Source organism: Coregonus lavaretus (assembly GCF_964263955.1).
Source record: "Coregonus lavaretus genome assembly, chromosome: 19".
NCBI lineage: Eukaryota > Metazoa > Chordata > Actinopteri > Salmoniformes > Salmonidae > Coregonus > Coregonus lavaretus.
This window is the reverse complement of record NC_140006.1, coordinates 35,658,935-35,679,081: the sequence shown is the minus strand read 5'-3', so window position 1 is coordinate 35,679,081 and position 20,147 is coordinate 35,658,935. Positions and strand designations below refer to the sequence as shown.

The 20,147-nt window shown below is 42.3% G+C and overlaps 3 protein-coding genes across 3 annotated transcripts; 2 read left to right on the top strand and 1 right to left on the bottom strand.

Moving 5' to 3' along the window:
• Nucleotides 1-63: 63 nt before the first annotated feature.
• On the top strand, nt 64-1,771 carry LOC311146819 (interleukin-12 subunit alpha; the record flags this gene model as incomplete). The annotated part of the gene is made up of 7 exons (XM_084183418.1): nt 64-85; nt 323-477; nt 575-661; nt 804-863; nt 1,050-1,166; nt 1,359-1,403; nt 1,616-1,771. 7 exons carry the CDS (start codon nt 64-66, stop codon nt 1,769-1,771), a joined length of 642 nt encoding a protein of 213 aa, XP_084039544.1.
• A 5,533-nt stretch (nt 1,772-7,304) lies between these two features.
• Nucleotides 7,305-16,857, top strand: LOC311146282 (zona pellucida sperm-binding protein 3-like; the record flags this gene model as incomplete). Its single annotated transcript, XM_084182775.1, has 10 exons — nt 7,305-7,311; nt 7,782-8,047; nt 8,496-8,608; nt 8,694-8,794; nt 9,070-9,247; nt 9,440-9,557; nt 9,662-9,747; nt 10,022-10,251; nt 15,925-15,944; nt 16,615-16,857. 10 exons carry the CDS (start codon nt 7,305-7,307, stop codon nt 16,855-16,857), a joined length of 1,362 nt encoding a protein of 453 aa, XP_084038901.1.
• Nucleotides 16,858-18,968: 2,111 nt separating this feature from the next.
• On the bottom strand, nt 18,969-19,614 carry arl14 (ADP-ribosylation factor-like 14). Its single transcript, XM_084183055.1, has one exon. The coding sequence runs from the start codon at nt 19,602-19,604 to the stop codon at nt 18,990-18,992; it is 615 nt and encodes a 204-aa protein (XP_084039181.1). The 5' UTR covers nt 19,605-19,614; the 3' UTR covers nt 18,969-18,989.
• Nucleotides 19,615-20,147: the final 533 nt, after the last annotated feature.

Sequence of the window (20,147 nt, the reverse complement as noted above, 5' to 3'; positions counted from 1 at the left end):
TGAGATATGAAGCAAGACACACAAAATAATTAGGATAAACCAAGGATAAACATTGTTATAACCATGATGCCAAACGCCAAGCTTTGTGAGTAATCTATAGCCTATTTCTCTTTCTCTTCTAACAAAATTATTGTTATAAAGTTAGTAGCCTATTTATTTTATGCTTAAAGTTAGAATAGGTCAGGTTATCTGAGAATACTTTTTTCTTGCATGAGAATATTGCAAAACCATCTCAAAATTATTGCCATATTATTGACAAATGTTTTTGTATAGAAAGTTTTAGTTTGAAGTCTTAGTTCTATCCTCTTCTTGAACCTGTCAGATTTTGCCACTTGGCTGCTCTTGGTCGCGCTCACTTGTTCTCTCTGGCACGTGAACATGTCCAGCCCAGTGGTGGCGCGCAACGGCCGGATAGCTGAGAACTGTGTTGCTACTGCGCAAACCCTCCTTTGGATCATCACCGAGGCGCTTGCACAGGTGAGACACAGACACATTTTCCAACACTATTCTTGATGGTAGACTATTTATTCAATTCATATCTGTAGCCTATTCATTAAATTCGTTTCAATACTAGGAACACCTGTTCAAGGGAATAAACTGCACGGACCAGGGTATGGAGTTGAACACGAGAACAAAGACGGTGGAAGTGTGTGCACCAAAGGTAAGAAAATGACAATATTGCCAGATGATATTCTGTAATCTGTATTCAAATATTTCAGACAATAATGTGAATTTCCATTTACAAGGCTATATAACGTCGATGTTGAAAGCCTTTGCTGAATAATCTATACTTTGTTTTATAGACCAAAAGCACTCAACAGCACTCAACATGTTCCAGAGTCACAAATTTAGAGTTTGATCAGGTAGGCTATTTGCTATTGTCTATAAATTACATATTATTGTTGTTGCCCAGAGCAACAGTTCCATCAGTTTTTCCCATAAGAAATGGAAAAGGCATGTTTATTTCCAGTCTAAAGGGGGCAAATCTGACACACTGTCTGCCTGTATTGGTAACTTTTTTACATGTATTGTTCCTGTGTATTCCATAGGACAAGTGTCTGAGGAACATTGAGGAGGATCTGCATTGTTATAGTGACATGCTACAAGCTATTGACCCTAAACTGCTTGGACCCAATGTGCTGCAGAACCTCAGGGAGATTAAAGAGGTAAAGTCTGGGAATTACTATGTCAAAATACTGGCATGGAGAGGACATGACATAAAAAAGATTTTTGAGATATTTCTAACACAATCAGTTTCGTATAGGAATGTCACTGTAGCTGCAGGTTTAGGCTACACAAATATACTGTCATATATTGCCTCACCCTTTCATTTGATTTTTTTTTTTTTTTTTTTATAGAACTGCTTCTCCTTGTCTTTGTTGGGAGACTGGTCCTCTCAGCAGGTAAGATATTCTCAAAAGCAACCTTGACTAACATAAAGAGGCCTTTCAGGGACTCAGTCTAAGATTAGTAGGGATTACATTGGGATGTGGGTGGTGGAATGAATGGTCCCTAAAATATCTCCTAACCAAATATGGTCATTTGTATGTCAATTGTCCGTAACCAAATAGAGATAAAGTTAACTTGACACAGTGTACACTATGTTTCTTTTCAGGATACACAAGGTTGTAGGCCTACTCAAGGTACTGTTAATCAAAATCCCTTTGATGAAAGGCTACATCTGTGTAAAGTGCTGAAGGGGTTCCAGGTTCGCACCATAACCATCAACAGAATCATTGGCTATATTCATGCTGGAGAACACAATATGTAAGGTGGCATCTTCATCAAGGACCAGGCAGGTGTCTATGCTGTTGGAGACTATTCCTCATCACCATCATCGTCGTCATCACCATTCACTCAAGGGAAAAATAATCCAGTTTTCATGACCATAACAAAGTTGCCTTTGTTAATGTTATGTCCTGTGGACAAGTGTTCTTATTATCATCAAATAATGTAGAATTTAGAGGAGTCTAATATTTATGACATATTGCTAATATATAAGTATTTAATCTAGGTATTTATTTGTTGATTTGTTTTTACTTGAAAAGCAAAATAATATTCAATGTGATATTTATTATCAACCTAATGGGTTGTATCATTTATTTGCCTAATTTATGATTTAAAAATATTTATTTTCTACATATCAATTTAACCTATTTCAATGTTTACATCGTTTTTGTTTAAACATCTGCAAAATAAAATAGATTTCGCAATGAATTCAAATAGTCTAATGCCAGCTGTTTTATTTCTCTCTTCGTTTTCATGGTATTTCTCTCGCTCTCTCTCTCTCTCTCTCTCTCTCTCTCTCTCTCTCTCTCTCTCTCTCTCTCTCTCTCTCTCTCTCTCTCTCTCTCTCTCTCTCTCTCTCTCTCTCTCTCTCTCTGTGTGTGTGTGTGTGTGTGTGTGTGTGTTTGGGGGGGGGGGGGGGGGGGGGTTATTATCCTTGAGGGGACCAGAAGTCCTGTGGGGACATTATTTTCCCCAATAATTTTCCCCATTATTTTAGCCTTAGGGGTTAGGTTTATGGTTATAATTAGGATTAGGATTTGAATTAGGTTTAGGGTTAGGAGTTAGGGTTTGGGGTTAAGATTAGAGTTAGGTTAAAGGTTAGGGGTTAGGGAAAATAGGATTTTTAATGGGAATCAATTGTTTGGCCCCCACAAGGATAGTGTATGTGTGTGGAATATTTTGCCATATATAATCAATACATTCAACTGAGTTAACTGATGGGAAACTGTAGGCTTTCTTCCAGGAAAAGACACAGTGGTAAACCCATATCACTAACTCGGGTGGTCCCCCAACCACACAATATGCTCGTTCTTGTAGGCCTACACTGGTCAATTATACTCATTTCACTCGGAATCATAGCCTACTGTATCTGCGTGTAATATGTGGACGGTTATATGTGTTATTGTTTTTACCATCGAGGACCACTTTGGAAACAAGCATTTAAATTGATACTTTCAAATGATATCATCTGTGTCCACAGTGTACATTTAGTTGTATATGTCTGTTACGCAAAATAAATTAAATAAAATTCAAAATTCAAATTTTGAGACTTTAGTAAATTTTTAGGATTCACAGAAGACCACAGAGAAACTTCAGAAAGTACCATACATTTGTGTAGGCGTATAGATTAAGAAGTCATGATGACATGTAGCATACTACTAGGCCTTCCTATACTCTATATTATATTCGGGGGTGGTATGGTTTTGACTGAGCACAGCCAAGTGACTGCCTCTCATTGGACTTTTTTCACTCTCGAGAAACGTGAGCCCGCATGCAGCTGAAAGGGCTGACTGACACCTTGTTCTAAAGTCTAATTTTTGCATTTGGTTTGAGCTCGCAAATGGCCTAATGTTAGGTTATTTTGGGCTATGTTCTTCCCAGTGGCGATTTTAGCATGTACATCTTGGTGGGGCAAACTCCTCCAACATGTTTTAGATGCATGCCAGCAAAGCCACTACACAACACAACACTAAACAATACATTAATTGCACTATAACGGTGACAAACGGTGCCCACAAACTGTTAGGGCCTACATAAAGCAGTCCCAACACCTTACCACTGCTACACCTGGCTATCTGCGGAGCCTTATCTGGCAGCGAATCAGTTCATTCAGCCTCATTTACTGCCTTTAAAAAAAACATAGCTGATATGGCTGACTTGCTTAAACAAATGTGGTTTCTACTGACAATTGAGATGTACAAACTATGATATAAGGGGACGACGAGTGGATAAGAGGCAATCCGTAATTTCGATTAAGACATTAATGAGCAAGCTAGGACGGACCTAGTCAATATAACTATTTGTTCAGCACTTTTGAAATGTACAGCGACAGAATTCAGAACATGGGCTGTTCTTACAGTATTCTCCCTGTACACCAAGTCAGAACCGTAGGATAAATAAAGGGGGCATATACGCAGACAATGAAAGCTCTTACAATATTCGATGATGACATTTCTCTAAAACAGGCTATAGGCTACATGTGCACCACCAAGTCAGAACATTATTCTAAGTTATGAGGGGAAAAGGGACCAAGTTATTAGGGTGAGGCACAAGGGCTACTTGAAAAAGAAAAGGAGAGCTGCACACTCTAGCAGCTCAAATGCAATAATGACCTGATAACCAACGTTTCGACAGACAAGCTGTCTTCATCAGGGTATAATGACAAACACTGCGGGTCACTAGTTTATATAGTGTCAAAGGACACACACAGGTGTCTGTAATCATGGCCGGGTGTGGCCTGATATCATTGGTCAATTCACAGATAAACAGAACATACAAAAAACATGAATAGATAGCATCCGATCATAGATACAACTTGGCTACATAGGCCCACAAACATTTACAATGAATAGCAAAATCACAATAATCACAAGAATGGCTTCAAATCAAATTCTAGGTTGAGACCGAAGGGAGCAAGGGTCTTTAAATGAAAGATCCAGGCAGCCTCTTGTTTTAACAATAAGTTGTCCAGGTCACCCCCTCTCCTAGGGAGGGTGACATGTTCGATGCCGATATAACGTACGGGCGAAATCGAGTGGTTAGCTTCCAAAAAGTGGGCAGCGACTGGGTATGTAGAGTTTTTGTACCTAATGGTTCTACGATGCTCCGATTCGTACTTTTAATTCATGCTTTGTTTTTCCCAAATAATTTTTACCACAAGGACAAGTTATAAGATAAATAACTGCCTTAGTGGAGCACGTAATAACACCTTTGATTGGGATCTGTTTCCCTGTTTGGGGGTGTTTGAAGGATCTACATTTGTAAGTGCCATTGCATTGAGCGCAGCCATTACACTTGTAGTTTCCATCTGGTAGAGGCGCAAATAGACGTTGTGCAGGGGTATTTAGGGGTGGTAATTCAGAGTTTACCAATTGATCGCTGAGATTTCTGCCCCGCGAGAATACAACCAAGGGAGGGTCCGAAAACACATGACCAATACTGTCATCGGATCTTAGAATGTGCCAATGTTTGAACGATTCCATTAATTTGTTCAGAGCACTTGAATAGTTAGAACGCAAGAATGCTTCTTTTTGCGAGACTGTCCTTGAAAGAGATCAGGTCTTGATTTATTTTGAATTTTCTCAATGGCAGTATTAATCGGACAATTTTTGTACTCCCTCTCCTTTAATTTTCTTTGCGTCTCAGCCATATTTCTGTCGAAATCTGATAGTTTTTTGCAAAATCTTTTGATTCGACAGAATTCTTTGATTCGACAGAATTGGCTGTAGGGCAAACTGTTTTTCAAGGGAAGCAGGTGACAACTATCAGCCCTCAACAAACTGTTACGATCAGTAGGTTTCCTGTAAAGATCAGTGTATAGAACATTATCCTCACACAAAATCAGAAGTTCAAGGAAACTGATTTGACGTGTTTCAGATTACATAGTAAATCTCAGGTGCTCAGAACAAGAGTTAAGAAAAGCATGGAATGCCTGGAGCTGTTTTGAATCACCCCTCCAAAGAACAAAAATATAATCAATGTACCATTTCCAAATAAGAATGTTAGGCAAGAAAACATGTTTGAGAGGATTGAAGGTTGACTGTTTCTTCATGTAACCCACATACATATTAGCATAGTTAGGAGCCATAGGGGATCCCATAGCAGTACCGTTCGTCTGAATAAAGAAATCATTTAAAAACATGAAGTAGTTGTGTGTGAGTACTATTTCAGCCAATGTTATAATGCATGCAATGGAAGGTAGTTCATTTGGGTCACGTTGCAGAAGAAGCACATGGGCTACTTACAGCTTACTACACAACATACACTTAGTATTACTTTCTTAGCTACAGTATACATATCTCCCTGGCATATTACATCATTTATGCAGGAGCATACAATACATTTTTGGACTCACCTTGTGCTGTGCTCACTTGGTGGACAAATTTTGCCATCAAACTTTGTCATCAAAGTTTGGCATTCTCTGGATTTATCGTGCTTTCAAGACAACTGGGAACTCTGAAAAAAAAGGTTGAATCATTAGTGATCTTCAGGTCGGAGCTCTAGAAAGAGGCCTGAGTTCCCGACTTGCAATTCCGAATTGGATGACCGTTCAAAACGTATTTTCCCAGTCGGAGCTCGTTTTCTAAGAGTTCCCAGTTGTCTTGAACTCACTGAAGCCTGAGATTTCCCAGTTCCGAGTTTCCAGGTGTTTTGAACACGTCAGAAGTCATGCTGGATTGACAGCATGGCCAATGTTGAATGTTTATCCTTTTAAGTTTGGAAAAGAGAACCTTAAACCCAGACTTGGACCACACACCCACTCCACTGAATAGCAGGCTAGTGATTGCTTTGCAATGCTTGCAGTTAGCCACGGATTCTTTCAAAACCACTCATTGTTGAATTTGCGATTTCCAACTTGTTGTGTAATGTTTACATTATTTATCTTCATATGACAAGGATTGAAAAGGATTTGCCAGTAGATTGTTGACTTGATTCATGATGATGACCGCTAGCTTGCTAGCTAAGATTGTGAAAATATGATGTTGACATGATCAGTCCAATCAAAGCTACGGTAGATATAACGTGATTTGACGTAATTTTATCTGTGGCCAAAGACCTTGAGCCTTCTTGGATGGGCATTTCTAATTTAACTCTATGGCAGAACCCAAGGGGCTTGAATGTTCGAGCTCTCCCTGTAGATTTTGCAGTGACGTAGTGTACCCATTAGTGACAGAACACTGAGCCAATCAGGGTGCAACTAGAGAACATTACCAACCCCTACGCTCCGTATTTTCCGCTGGCTGCCACACCACCACAGAAAGCACTGAGCTAGGCTGAAACACCTGCATTTTGGAGCTGCCTTACTCAAATATATTTTTTATTTTTTTATTTTACATTGTTTGCAAACTGATATGTGACACATATGAATGCCAAAATAAAATGCAAAACAAGCAAAAAAACAAATATATATATATATATATATATATATATATATTTTTTTTTTTGTAGCTAAACAGGTGGGGCTCAAAACAGGTGGCTCTTCCCCACCTGCCCTGAATGACAGGTCGCCACTGGTTCTTCCCGTTATTAGTAGCTTGGCCAGTGCGGACAAGTGCAATAATAAGTTATCCTTCGGGTAATAAATGTCTTACCTCAATTAATTCAAACAGGTGTGAATTTATAAGGACTATGTTGACGAGGAATAACATGTATATTTAAGGGCATTGCTGGATGTTTTCGAACGATAACCATGATAGGGGTGATGGGCACGAGGACAAGGTTGGCGCTTTAGATTGCTGGACTGCACCGTCGGTGAAGGGGTGCGGTAGGTCAACTATTTAACGGTTTTGAGAGATATGACGAGTACAAAGCATTGTATATTTCTGGGAGTTTGTATTACAATTCCTAATGACATGCTGTCTGGCCATGACAGTTCAATCAATAGCCTACACAGAGAAATAGCAGTCCTTTTCATTCAATTGAAGTGTACCACTGACACCCAGTGGCAGGTGCGCGGTACTGTCAAAAATAAATAAATTAGGCTACAGACAGGATTTTTTTCATCTAGTAATTAGCGCTGATTTGACACAGGTGCGGTAACCCCACCTGTGCTCAATGATTGGTCCATGCTTGGACATTTTTTGTCATATAAATGTTTGTAATTCGGTGTAAGTAATTCAGTGTGTCTGCGAAGCCGCCAAACTACATTCAGATTGCAAGCTCATAAATGGAGCTTCTGCAAAAATCTCCGTGGTGGGCCGCGACCCTGCTGACAATTTCTGTACTTGCTGATTGTTATCAGTCTTTTAATCCTCGTGGTTATGGTTATAAAGATGTCAGTCAGGCCCAATCCGTCAAACAGAGCGCAGAGCCAACCAGGCCGACAACTGTCCTCGTTAAGTGCCACGAAGATTCTCTTGAAGTCGTGGTGAAAGCTGACCTTTTTGACATGGGCATTCTGGTGGACGGCAGTGATTTGCACCTAGGTTCCAATTCAATGAGGAGCAAAGGCGTTGAAGATTCTTGCAGTGCGGTTCCTACCCGGGAGGCAGAGTTTAGCATCTTCGCACATTTGACCGCATGTGGAACCGAACTCGCAGTAAGTTTTCCGATTACATTTTAAGCACTTCAGCTTAAATATCTAATCATGCCACATATCTAAGTATGTTAATTAGGTTCACGCATTGAAGAATTTACACCAAAGCCAATATGGAACTTTTGCAGGGGGTGCTCTGAGCCAAAGTTAGCTAAAGAATATTGTCCAAGAAACGCTTCCATGGACAGGAAGGTCGTTGACTCCGCAACCGCAAATACAACTTCGTGAGTCCATGGACATAAAGGGGCACACCTCCCCAAGGCCATGTTCAAATATATTGTTAGTTTAACACCTAAGGTTTGTGTGGTTAGGAGTTAAGAAGTTTATTAATATCTGCGTGTACACCACTCAATGCTCAAGTCGCAACTTGAGGAAACCAATGAACAAAACGTCGATAATGAATCGTCAAGCTGCACATGTAACACCTGACAACGCTTTACCTCTTCCACAGTTTACGGAGAAGGAGCTGGTTTATTCCAATATTCTCAGCTATTCACCTGCACCCTCTTCTGGTGTCGTCAGATTGGATTCTGTTGTGATTCCCGTCGAATGCCATTATGGAAAGTGAGTGTTGGGCTATCAGTAGCGGCATTGATGCCTGTTAACCTAATATAAAGGGTTTTTAAACTTAAATGTTTTTATTTAGAAGGTATGCTGTGGACAGTGCAGCCCTGGTGCCCATCTGGATCCCCTTTGCCTCAACATCGACTGCTGAGGACCATCTGCAATTCAGCCTCCGCCTCATCACAAGTAAGCTATGTTTTTTACACTCTTAACTCATACATTCTTCATGGGCCATAAGCGTTTCACACTAAAACATGCACTCTAGTATGCAAGTTGCCAGCGTAGACCATTTGATAATGTTTGCAACAATTGGTCAAATGAAGTGAACTTCTTTGAACATGACCATGTGGTGTATTATGAGGAATTCAAATATCAACATTAGGTCATAACACTGGTATAAGAATCCCCGACATGGCTGTTCTCTGACGTAGTTGCACATCCCCACCTGCTTCTCTCTACAGAAGACTGGCCCTCTCAGAGGGGATCAAATGCCTACTTCCTGGGTGAAACCATACACCTGGAGGCAGCTGTTGCCATGAGCAACCACATGCCCCTCCGTGTGTATGTGGACCATTGTGTGGCTACGGCAACTCCTGATGCAGACTCAAACCCTAGACACAACTTCATAGAGTTCTACGGGTAAGGTCATCTAGAAAGTATTGACTGGTAGTGGCCTTCATTGAAATGCGTGACTCATCACATGATTGCTTCAGTTTGCAATAGGATGACTTTCATTTTTCCAATGCTTAGCTGTTGGATAACAACTGTAGTAAACCAGCTAGTAGGCAAATTCCTTTCCCTAACCACTATCTCCCTGTCTTGCCTAATTAGATGCCTCACTGATGCCCAGCTGACTGGCTCTAATTCCCGGTACATGCCCAGGATACAGGATGACAAGCTGCATATCATGCTGGACGCCTTCAGATTCTACCAGGAGGATGCCAATATGGCAAGTGCCCATCCCACATCTCCCTCTGGGTTTCCTTTGTATTTATGTGAAGTATTTTCCTTGTCTGCACCTTGACCATTCTGATATCCATTCCATCGCCACAGATCTTCATCACCTGCCATCTGAAGGCTGTCCCCACCATGTTTGCTGTGAACTCAAAGAGCCGAGCGTGCTCCTTCATTGAGAACCGGTATGAGATGCAGATGGGGCATCCTGCCTGTTGTTCAAACTGCAATTTGGTCTATGTAGACTGCCAACATTGAATGGGGTTTTTTAATTGGCGCTGCCAGGGAATTTCATTATATGCATAATATTGCTGTACTGTAGTAGTTAATAAAATGTAATTGGAAGGTTAACATATGGATACTGTAAAGTGTATATACTGTGCATGGCCTAAATTAGGGCAAATTAACTTTGACCTGCAATCGAACAAGTTCCTCATTGACAATGCATTCTCATTCCAGCTGGAGGTCAGCAGATGGAAACGACCAGGCCTGTAGAAGCTGTGCAGTCTCCAAACGCTTCGAGGAGCCTACTGCCCCCATGACTACAACAAACACTACTACTCCCAAACTAAATCCATCCAGCTTCCGCGTTCGCCCAGGCCAGCGCAGAGAGCAGCTCCAAAAGGTTGAGCCCAGATCCAAGAAGCCTTACTCTGGTGTCTGGAGGAGGGGCACGGACACAACGGAAGGTGGGTTACGCACAACACAAAGCCAGAGGCAACCTGGATGCATTGCATGCTTAGTATGTCCTGGCTTTTGCTCCAGCCTATGTTTTTGTGGTTTTTGGATACATATTTTTTAAAGATTAACTGTAAAGCAATGTGCTCTAGCTAGAATTGAGGCAAAATAGATTTTGAACTTTTCTTGGTGTTTTGAATATCATTGACAACCAATGACTGTTCTAAAATGACCTCTGACAGTTTAGCTAAATCAGAAAGTTATTTATTTCAGAGTGGAGCCAGACTACCATCTTGGGGCCCCTGATTGTTGTCCCTACTCAGGAAGTATCACCTTGGAAACTGTCTCCACAACACTCTGCCCGATAATGACATTGGGTGAGATTGTAGACTCCAGAGGCAGTCCATCCCAACGAGCTGCAGGAGGCTACAACTGTGCCAGCAGACATCTCTACTGGCACACCAGTGTTACTTGCAAAAATTAAGACTGGCACTGTGAACACCATGGCGGTTTTCCAGTCACACAAGATGGCATCTCACTGGATGGAAGGGTGCTGTGCAGGAAGTAAACTGGAACTTGAATTCACTTGATGCTAGGATGGCAATTGACCCAACCCTTCGCTAAAACAACTAACTAAGTTCTAGTTCCTTTTAAAGAATGAAGTGTGAATTCACATTTTTGTGTTAGTCTTTGCTTTTCTGCTGTTCCATTCCACCTTAACATGGCCAATGAAAAATAAAACTTTTACATCCATAGTTGTCTTATTTGAATTTAGTTTTTGCTATTCAGTCAATTTATCAGTTTGGATCAATAATTGTCCCTGGATTATTGATGGTCAAGCAATAGGATTATATTAAATTATAGCTCTAGCGGTCTAAGCTGCTGCCCCTGGAGCACATACAATGTTCTGCTGCCAGTATGGGTTAGTAAGCTGCTGCCCCTGGAGCACATACAATGTTCTGCTGCCAGTATGGGTTAGTCTGCGCTTTCAGCCCTCCTACCGGTCTTATGTAGCATAACTGCCAGCGTTATGAAATGCACTGATCATATGTGGCACCCTGCATTCACAACCAAGTGTGACGGTGGCATTTACCACGTACAACTGGGCTAAATCTACTTAAATGCCCATCTGGTAAATACCAGTGGGGAAACTCCCTCATTTTTGGAAGTTTAATGCAAATACAAAAGTTATTGAGCACCATTTGTTTATAAACATGATGGCTGTACTTTTAGTTTAAGCTTGTTGGCCAATTTATGACTTACTTGACAATGTGGTCGGGTGCGATGCATTTGCAGAACCTCCGGAGGACAAAGCGCCACATCGCCGTGCCTCCCAAATTTTTTAGCAATGTGGAAGGCTCTGTATAGCGCCGCATTGACTTGATGGTAGGTGGGGGCTGGTGGTCCTGTATAAAAACACTCGACGACAGCGCTGCGCAAGAAGTACGAATGCCTTGACATCTGCAGAGGCTGTAACACCGCCAATGCAGACAGATTGACCATAGTGAAGGTATCGAACTGGTAATTTCCACCTTCCCACTTAGTTATGAATGCAGCATTAGCACTTGGTCTTTGGCGCGGACCCAGAAATAATTAGATTTATTAGGATCCCCATTAGCCGACGCCAATGGTGAACGCTAGTTTTACCGGGGTCCGACAACAAAAAAGACATTACGGATTGACTTTACAATTTACATATAAAAAAACGTGTGCATCAGTGACACACATAAAAAAGTATGTGGACACCCCTTCAAATGAATGAATTCGGCATTTCAGCAGCACCCGTTGCTGACAGGTGTATAAAATTGAGCATACAGCCATGCAATCTCCATAGACAAACATTGGCAGTAGAATGGCCTTACTGAAGAGCTCAGTGACTTTCAACATTGCACCGTTATAGGATGCCACCTTTCCAACAACTCAGTTCGTCAAATTGCTGCAACTGTAAGTTGTTAACTGCTGTTAACTGCTGTTATTGTGAAGTGGAAATGTCTAGGCGCAACAACGGCTCAGCCGTGAAGTGGTCGGCCACACAAGCTCACAGAACGGGACCACCGAGTGCTGAAGAGCTTAGCATGTAAAAATTGTCTGTCCGATACAACACTCACTACTGAGTTCCAAACTGCCTCTGGAAACAACGTCAGCACAAGAACTGTTCATCGGGAGCTTCATGAAATGGGTCTCCATGGCCGAGCAGCCACACACAAGCCTAAGATTACCATGGCAATGCCAAGTGTCGGCTGGAGTGGTGTAAAGCTCGCCACCATTGGACTCTGGAGCAGTGCAAACGCATTCTCTGGAATGATGAATCATGCTTCACCATCTGGAAGTATGACGGGCAAATCTGGGTTTGTCAGATGCCAGGAGAACAGTACCTGCCCCAATACAAAGTGCTAACTGTAAAGTTTGGTGGAGGAGGAATAATGGTTTGGGGCTGTTTTTATGGTTTGGGCTAGGCCCCTTAGTTCCAGTGAAGGGAAATGTTAACGCTGCAGCATACAATGACATTCTAGACTATTCTGTGCTTCCAACTTTGTGGCAACAGTTTGGGGAAGGCTCTTTCCTGTTTCAGCAGTACAATGCCCCCGTGGGATGAATTGGAACGCCAACTGCGAGCCAGGCCTAATTGCCCAACATCAGCAATGTTCCAACATCTAGTGGAAAGCCTTCCCAAAAGAGTGGACGCTGTTAAAGCAGCAAAGGGGGACCAACTCCATATTAATGGCCATGATTTTGGAATGAGATGTTTGACGAGCAGGTGTCCACATACTCTTGGTCATGTAGTGTACATGTCAGTACATACACACAACCAGTAGGTCACATTGGGGAGAGATGTTGTGCCGTGAGGTGTTGCTTTATTCATTTTTTTAAACCAGGTTTGCTGTTCACTTGTGCTATATAAGATGGAAGGGAGTTCCATGCACTCATGGCATAATACTATACGTTTCCTTGAATTTTTCTGGACCTGGGTACTGTGAAAAGACCCCTGGTGGCATGTCTGGTGGGGTAAGTGTCAGTGCTGTGTGTAAGTTGACTAAGCAAACAATGTGGAATTTCCAACACAATGTTTCTTACAAAAACAAGGGGGTTAGTTGCAGCCCTATATGGCGACCGGATTATGGGCGAATGTGTGTGTCGAAAGGAAAGTAGTGAGCGAGCGTGTGGAAAGGAGTGGGTGTGTCGAAAGCACTCTGCTATAGGTTAGATGGTTTTGATTGCTATATGTTAGATGGTTTTGATTGAGCTGTTTTTTTCTTCCGTTTCTTACCACACAACTACCTTACATTGAGCTACCGTACCACGAGAGTTTGGACTTCTGTTTTGAAGCCAGTTTTACACAATTGTACATTTTCAGTTATAAAACTGACGATTGTTTATTTTTTATTAAAAGTACTGATGATGGATGTAGTGTTGCTTCATGTGTGGTATGCGTGTGCTTACTGTGAGTCACCCTGATATTAGCTAGGTAGCTACTTCCCACACCGTTGCAGTACAGTAGGCTAGTGCTTGTCAAGCAAGAGCAAAGGGCACTGTGTCCCGGTGTTGTTGCGTTCATGCCCTTCCCATTGAGTAGTAGTATGTAGGCCAGGGTTCTTCAATTCCGGTCCTGGAGGGCCGAAACACTTCTGTTTTTTATTTCTACCTGGTAGTTAATTGCACTCACCTGGTGTCCCATGTCTGAATTAGCCCCTGATTAGAAGGAGAGGATGAAAAACAGAGGTGTTTTGGCCCTCCAGGACCGGAATTGAAGAACCCTGATGTAGGCTATGTATGTATCAAGGTGACATCTAGATGGTTAGCAATATTTGTTATTTATTGTGTAGGCTGCTATCCTACTTGCAATTAAATCATGGGAGGGAAAAATAATTGCCACGTTAGCTACCGCCGGCGACACGACTTTAGCCTAACACCCAGTAGGAAACCCTTCCCGTCTGCAGACACGTTGATACAACACCGGTGCACTTATCCACTTGTCGTGCAGCCCAATCAGTCACGCAAAACGGTCTTGAGTGGCAACAATTCTGCCCAATTAGCTGATTCGTTTTCCATACACACACACACGCAAACACATTTTGACACACCCACTCGCCCATATTCCGGTCGCCATATTGGGCTGCAGCTACCCATATTTGGAAGTAATGGGGCGTGTTTCTCTGCCAGTCGTTGCTGACGCCTGCCAAAATGTACAACGCCTGGATAGGTATTTTACGTATCAGCTAACCACATATGTTATAGCAATCTGTCAGTCAATGACACAGTCGATGACATAGCACGCAACCATTGGTTGATGCACGCAATGTTTGAGTAGGTGAAAGCTACCATTGTGTTTTGGGATGATTGCATTTTAAAGGGTCAATCTGCGATTGCTACAGTCGTGGCCAAAAATATAACTCATCATTTTCTCAAAAAAGTTGAAATTGACCAAAGTATTTGGTCTCCACAATTCTTTATTTCACTGTTAATATTACAGAACCGTTGTTATTTATTCAGAACTTAATATATCCATTTAAATAAGAAAATAAACAGAAATGGCATTGACAAAAATTATTGACACCCTAGACCTAATATTTGATAGCACAGCTTTTGGTCAAAATAACTGCAATCAAGCACCCTCTATAGCCATTGATGAGCTTCCTGCACCTATGTACTGGCAGTTTGGCCCACTCCTCTTGTGCAAACTGCTCCAGTTCTTCCAGATTTGAAGGGTGCCTTCTCCCAACTGCTGTTTTCAGATCTCTCCACAAGTTTTCAATGGGATTTAGATCTGGACTCATTGCTGGCCACTTCAGAACAGTCCAGCGTTTTGTCTTGAACCATTCCTGGGTGCTTTTTGAAGTGTGTTTGGGGTCATTGTCCTGCTGGAAGACCCATGACCTTCGACAGAGACCCAGCTTTCTGACACTGGGTCCGACATTGCGCTCCAAAATGCCTTGGTATTCTCCTGATTTCATGATGCCATGCACACGTTCAAGGCACTCAGTGCCAGAGGCAGCAAAGCAACCCCAAAACATCACTGAACCTCCTCCATGTTTGACTGTAGGGAAGGTGTACTTTTATTTGAAGGCTTAATGTTGTTTTCTGTAAACATAGAGATGGTGTGCTTTACAAGAAAGCTCTAATTTGGTCTCATCTGTTCACAGGACATTCTCCCAGAAGGATTTTGGCATGTTCAGGTGTGTTTTGGCAAATTGCAGTCAGGTTTTCTTATGTCTCTCTCAGTAGTGGGGTCCTCCTGGGTCTCCTACCATATAACCCCCTTTCATTGAGATGGTGACAGATGGTGCGAGTTCAAACTGTCGTACTTTGTGTCTGAAGGTCAGCTTGAATCTGTGTGGCAGTTGATCAAGGTGCTTTCTACACCATTCGAACAATCCTTCGCTGCAATCTTCCATCACGTTTTCTCTTTTGGCCACGTCCAGGGAGGTTGGCTCAGTGGCATGGGCCTTAAACTTCTTGATAACATTACGTATGGTGGAAACAGGAACATCAAGGTCTCTGGTGATGGACTTGTAGCCTTGAGATTGTCCATGCTTGGCTACAATCTTGTGTCTGACGTCCTCAGATAATTATCTGGTTTTATTTCTTTTCTCCATCTTCATTGCGGTACACACAGTGACACAAAACCGGAGAATGAGTCCTTTTCTCTATTCAAACTGGTTGAATTAGTGATTTTTATATTGCAGGATTCTGCAACTCACTTCAGGTGAGTTCAATGCCAATAATATTGTTTGGGCCATTTCAGGATTCTTTGTGGAATAAGCTAACATTTAGTAAATTCAGATGTTTTTTGTTTTGTTCACCTGCAAACCAAAGATATACATATGTGGATACCAAAATATTGTTTAATTTCAACCGTTTTCTGGAAGAAATTGTGCATTATTTGAAAAAAATGCAAGGGTGACAATATTTTTGGCCAGGACTGTATATATATTTTCTACCTTTAAATTAATGATATGTTGCCATTGATTCTTTGATAATATAACTTATAAATAATGCCTTATGAGCTTAGTTCAAATGTCTACACCATCAGAACCCTAAATATAATCTTGTTTTACTCCATTATTTGTAAACAATGAAATTGTAAATAAACACTGTATAGCTTCAAACATTGTTTCAACTATAATTTTGATCTCATGGATGGTCAGTCCTTGCATCAATAGCCTTGTCTATAAATTTGGGGGGTTACATTTGATTTCTCCAGCTTCATCCCTAAGCTATTTCTGCAGAAAGGTGGCACAGAATGTTTTAAACAAAGTATGTCCTTGTCATGCAGGTTGTTGATAGCCTACAAATGGAGATGCAGCATTACTTCTTACCGTCGTTTCGACTTTGCATGGAAGATTGGCCTGCGCTGTTTCTACTCCCTATGGAAGATTGGCCTGCGCTGTTTCTACTCCCTATGGAAGATTGGCCTGCGCTGTTTCCACTCCCTATGGAAGATTGGCCTGCGCTGTTTCTACTACCTATGGAAGATTGGCCTGCGCTGTTTCTACTCCCTATGGAAGATTGGCCTGCGCTGTTTCTACTCCCTATGGAAGATTGGCCTGCGCTGTTTCTACTCCCTATGGAAGATTGGCCTGCGCTGTTTCCACTCCCCATTTAACATAGGATGCTAGAGTGTTTGTTCTAAACAGGTAGACAATTGAAAAGAATGACAACGTAAAAACAACACGAATTTCTGCGAAAATGTACTTCTGGGTAACCAGGATTAGGCTACTGCGTGACTGTTCAGGACCATGGATAGGTCACCGTACGCCCACATCGGGTGTCAGGACCATGGAGAGCCCCTCACGCTCCCAGGCTGTAGGCCTACATCATATAGGCCTGGTGTAGTTAGAACCTTGCACCAGAGATATCACTCATCTACAACTAGACCGAACTGAAACTGTAGCCTATCGATTTCTGGGTTTATCATTACTGATCTTGAATACAACTCAGACAACAAATTGATCTCTCTGTCCGCCGGCGCCACCAGTTTACATGTACTGTATCTAATGACAACCCTCCAACAATTGGCCACTGGGTGCTCGCTAATGATTTAATAGCAGGCAGATTATTGCTCATTTGGATTTAATGCCCTGACAGGGGACACTGAAGTGCACTCCAAAGGCACTTAGTCTTTGGATGATGCAATGAGTTAGACTATTTCAATAAAGCACATTTTTAAAAGGCCCATAGCCTAGATATGTATTCCAGTCAATACTATCTAGATTGGTCTGGCGATGGTTGTTTTGAACCTACAAAGAGAAAATGGACCAAAAATAAATGCTCTGTAAGCATAAAAGGCCTAATTTGATAAACCACAATCAATTTTGTAGCCTACTGATGGAGGTCATCCGGTTATAATCAGACAGAAATTAGTTTACCAGCATTTGGCTCAATGAGCTTGCAATGAAAACACGTTCAGAGAGACAATATGGATGAAAATTCCAGACTAATTTTTCAACACCTCATGTTCAGATGCTACGGCTCACCCAGTGTCATCGATCTATGGTTTTGGCTCATTGCACAAGTACCTCAGCCAAACGCGCGTGAAGAGCGCCTCTAGTAAACTATAGCGTACGTCGTTCCAACCAACTTGAAATATTTACAATCAAAACAGCAGACTTACAGCATTTTCTTTAACGAGAATGTGTCTTTACCTCAAAGGTCACACGCCGAGCTTTACATTTTTCTCCATATTTATTCTAACTATTGGACATGCGCTCCGAAACTGTGGAGAAATCCTTTGCAGAGACGACCAGATATGCTGCGCATACGGTAACGACAGTGTCGCCGTCGGCTGTTGCAGGCACACCGTTCACAGCACCTTCTACAACATCGCAATGGTTACGCGGAAACTCTCCGGGGTCCTCCTTTTGCTCCTTCTGTTTGCTCTGGGCTACTTCATCCAGCGGATTGTCTGCCCGAGACCCAGGCGACAGCTTGACAGCAACGATCCGCACCCGCTCCTCAACGGACGGACAACGGTATCTCAGGACCCGCTCCTGGAGAGCTACACATCCCATAACCTTGCTACTGACCTAGCTCCCCCTGTCTCTCTACCCGCCTACGATGAGGTGAAGTACTTGCCAACATATGAGGAGACCGTGCAGGAGGGGGACAGAGGTCGGTTGGAGACCACGGCGCAAGCGGGACAAGAACAGGGACCGGCCACGTCCAACTGCGCCTTTCCAACTGTATGTGATCGCTGACAGAACCAGGCTAACTGACCTTCACTGTCAGCACAATGACGTTTGATAACTCTCACATGTTGTTTATAAAGAGCCTATTTTGTTAAATTAACACAAATAAATAAAATCGGTCACTCCTGAGTTTTAGTGCGCAAGAAGTGCCATATAGCCTAACGCAAAAATGTAATAGGTGTGAAAGAGGCCTTAAATGTTTAGGTGGGAAAGAAATAGCATATAGGGACGACATTTTATTAGATACAAGATTTATATCTATTAGGTTATAGGCCTACATAAACGGTGTAAAGTGAATTTGACCATTTGGAGTGCGTTTTTACGCATTGCTCCCCAAAGTCCTGTATCAAATTTGTTGAAAAAAATCTCATAGGCTGATTTAAAGTGAAATGATTAGCTTCGTGGATTTATTTTGTTTCCATGTAGTCTATTGTACTGTGACAACCTTTTAAAGAAACAAATTGATCATAGTGGAATGTGATCTTCATCCGTAAACAATAAAATAAAAACAAATGATCATCATTTGTCCATAACTCCTTTGACATATCCTATCATTTCAAACATTACAAACCCATTGACTTGACTGATTTTGATCTTAGATACTGCACTGTCTCTTTAATATTGTCTTGAACGTCCTCTGATGGTAGTTTGAGCAGGTGTGCCACCTTTTGGAAGCCCTCCACAAGCCCAGCACCGGTCACGGCAGAGCAGGGCTGAACGAACCAGTCCCGCTCAGCGCACATCTTCTTCAGGTTAAAGCGCTCCGTTATCTCCGTGACAGATACCGCCTCAGGAAGGTCCTGCTTGTTGGCGAGGATGACCACAGGCAGACCCCGCAAGAATTCACTCCTCAGGGCGTGATCCAGTTCCCGCTTGGCCTCGTCCAACCGGCGCCTGTCGGAGCTGTCCACCACGAACACCAGTCCCGCTGTGTCCTGATAGAAGCTCTTCCAGTAGTGCCTCATTGTCTTCTGGCCGCCCACGTCCCACACCGTCAGAGCAACTCTCTCCCTCCTTTTCTTGGCTTCTATCATCTCCACATTGAAACCGATGGTGGGAACGGTATCGACCGATTCGTTATATTTCAGTTTGTAAAGAAGGGTTGATTTCCCCGCTGAGTCGAGGCCCAATAGGAGAACTCGGGTCTCGGGTTGGGGTCTCGATCCCCGCTGTCCCATGTGTGGTAAAGCGTAGGCCGACTACTTAGTAACAAAGATTCAAATCAGGGAGACATATCACCTTATGTCACTGTTCTCTGCCTCGAGCTGCAGTGTTTACCCAGTGCGTTGCCTTTCTGTTACCAGGTAAGCGATTACATGATACCTATAAACCTTGCGTTCACCGATAAGCAAGGGTCAAAGTAGGCCCTATATGAAGCAGGATATGACTGTTGTTTGGTTGGGAAATTATCCACCAAATGAGTCAGTTTAGCGTGACTCAAATCAGTGCGCTGTTGACACGAACAATACAATGTGGCACATGCACAGGTTTGATAGCCTAATGTTTGTAAAATAATTTTTTATCACACTTCACATGTTAAAATCATCCCTGTGCATCATATTTAACGTGCTTAAAGACACATTGAAGCGTCACCTCGAGTGGTCTGACCTTTGCGTAAAATTGAAGTGTATGCATGGAGAGGAACGCACGCACCCTCTATATCATCAGATAACAGTATATCAGTATATCATTATATATTATTATATCATTCAGATGTACTT

Bases quoted from the DNA above. Each gene is read 5' to 3' on its own strand.
- arl14 (XM_084183055.1), bottom strand. From the start codon at position 19,604: ATGGGACAGCGGGGATCGAGACCCCAACCCGAGACCCGAGTTCTCCTA.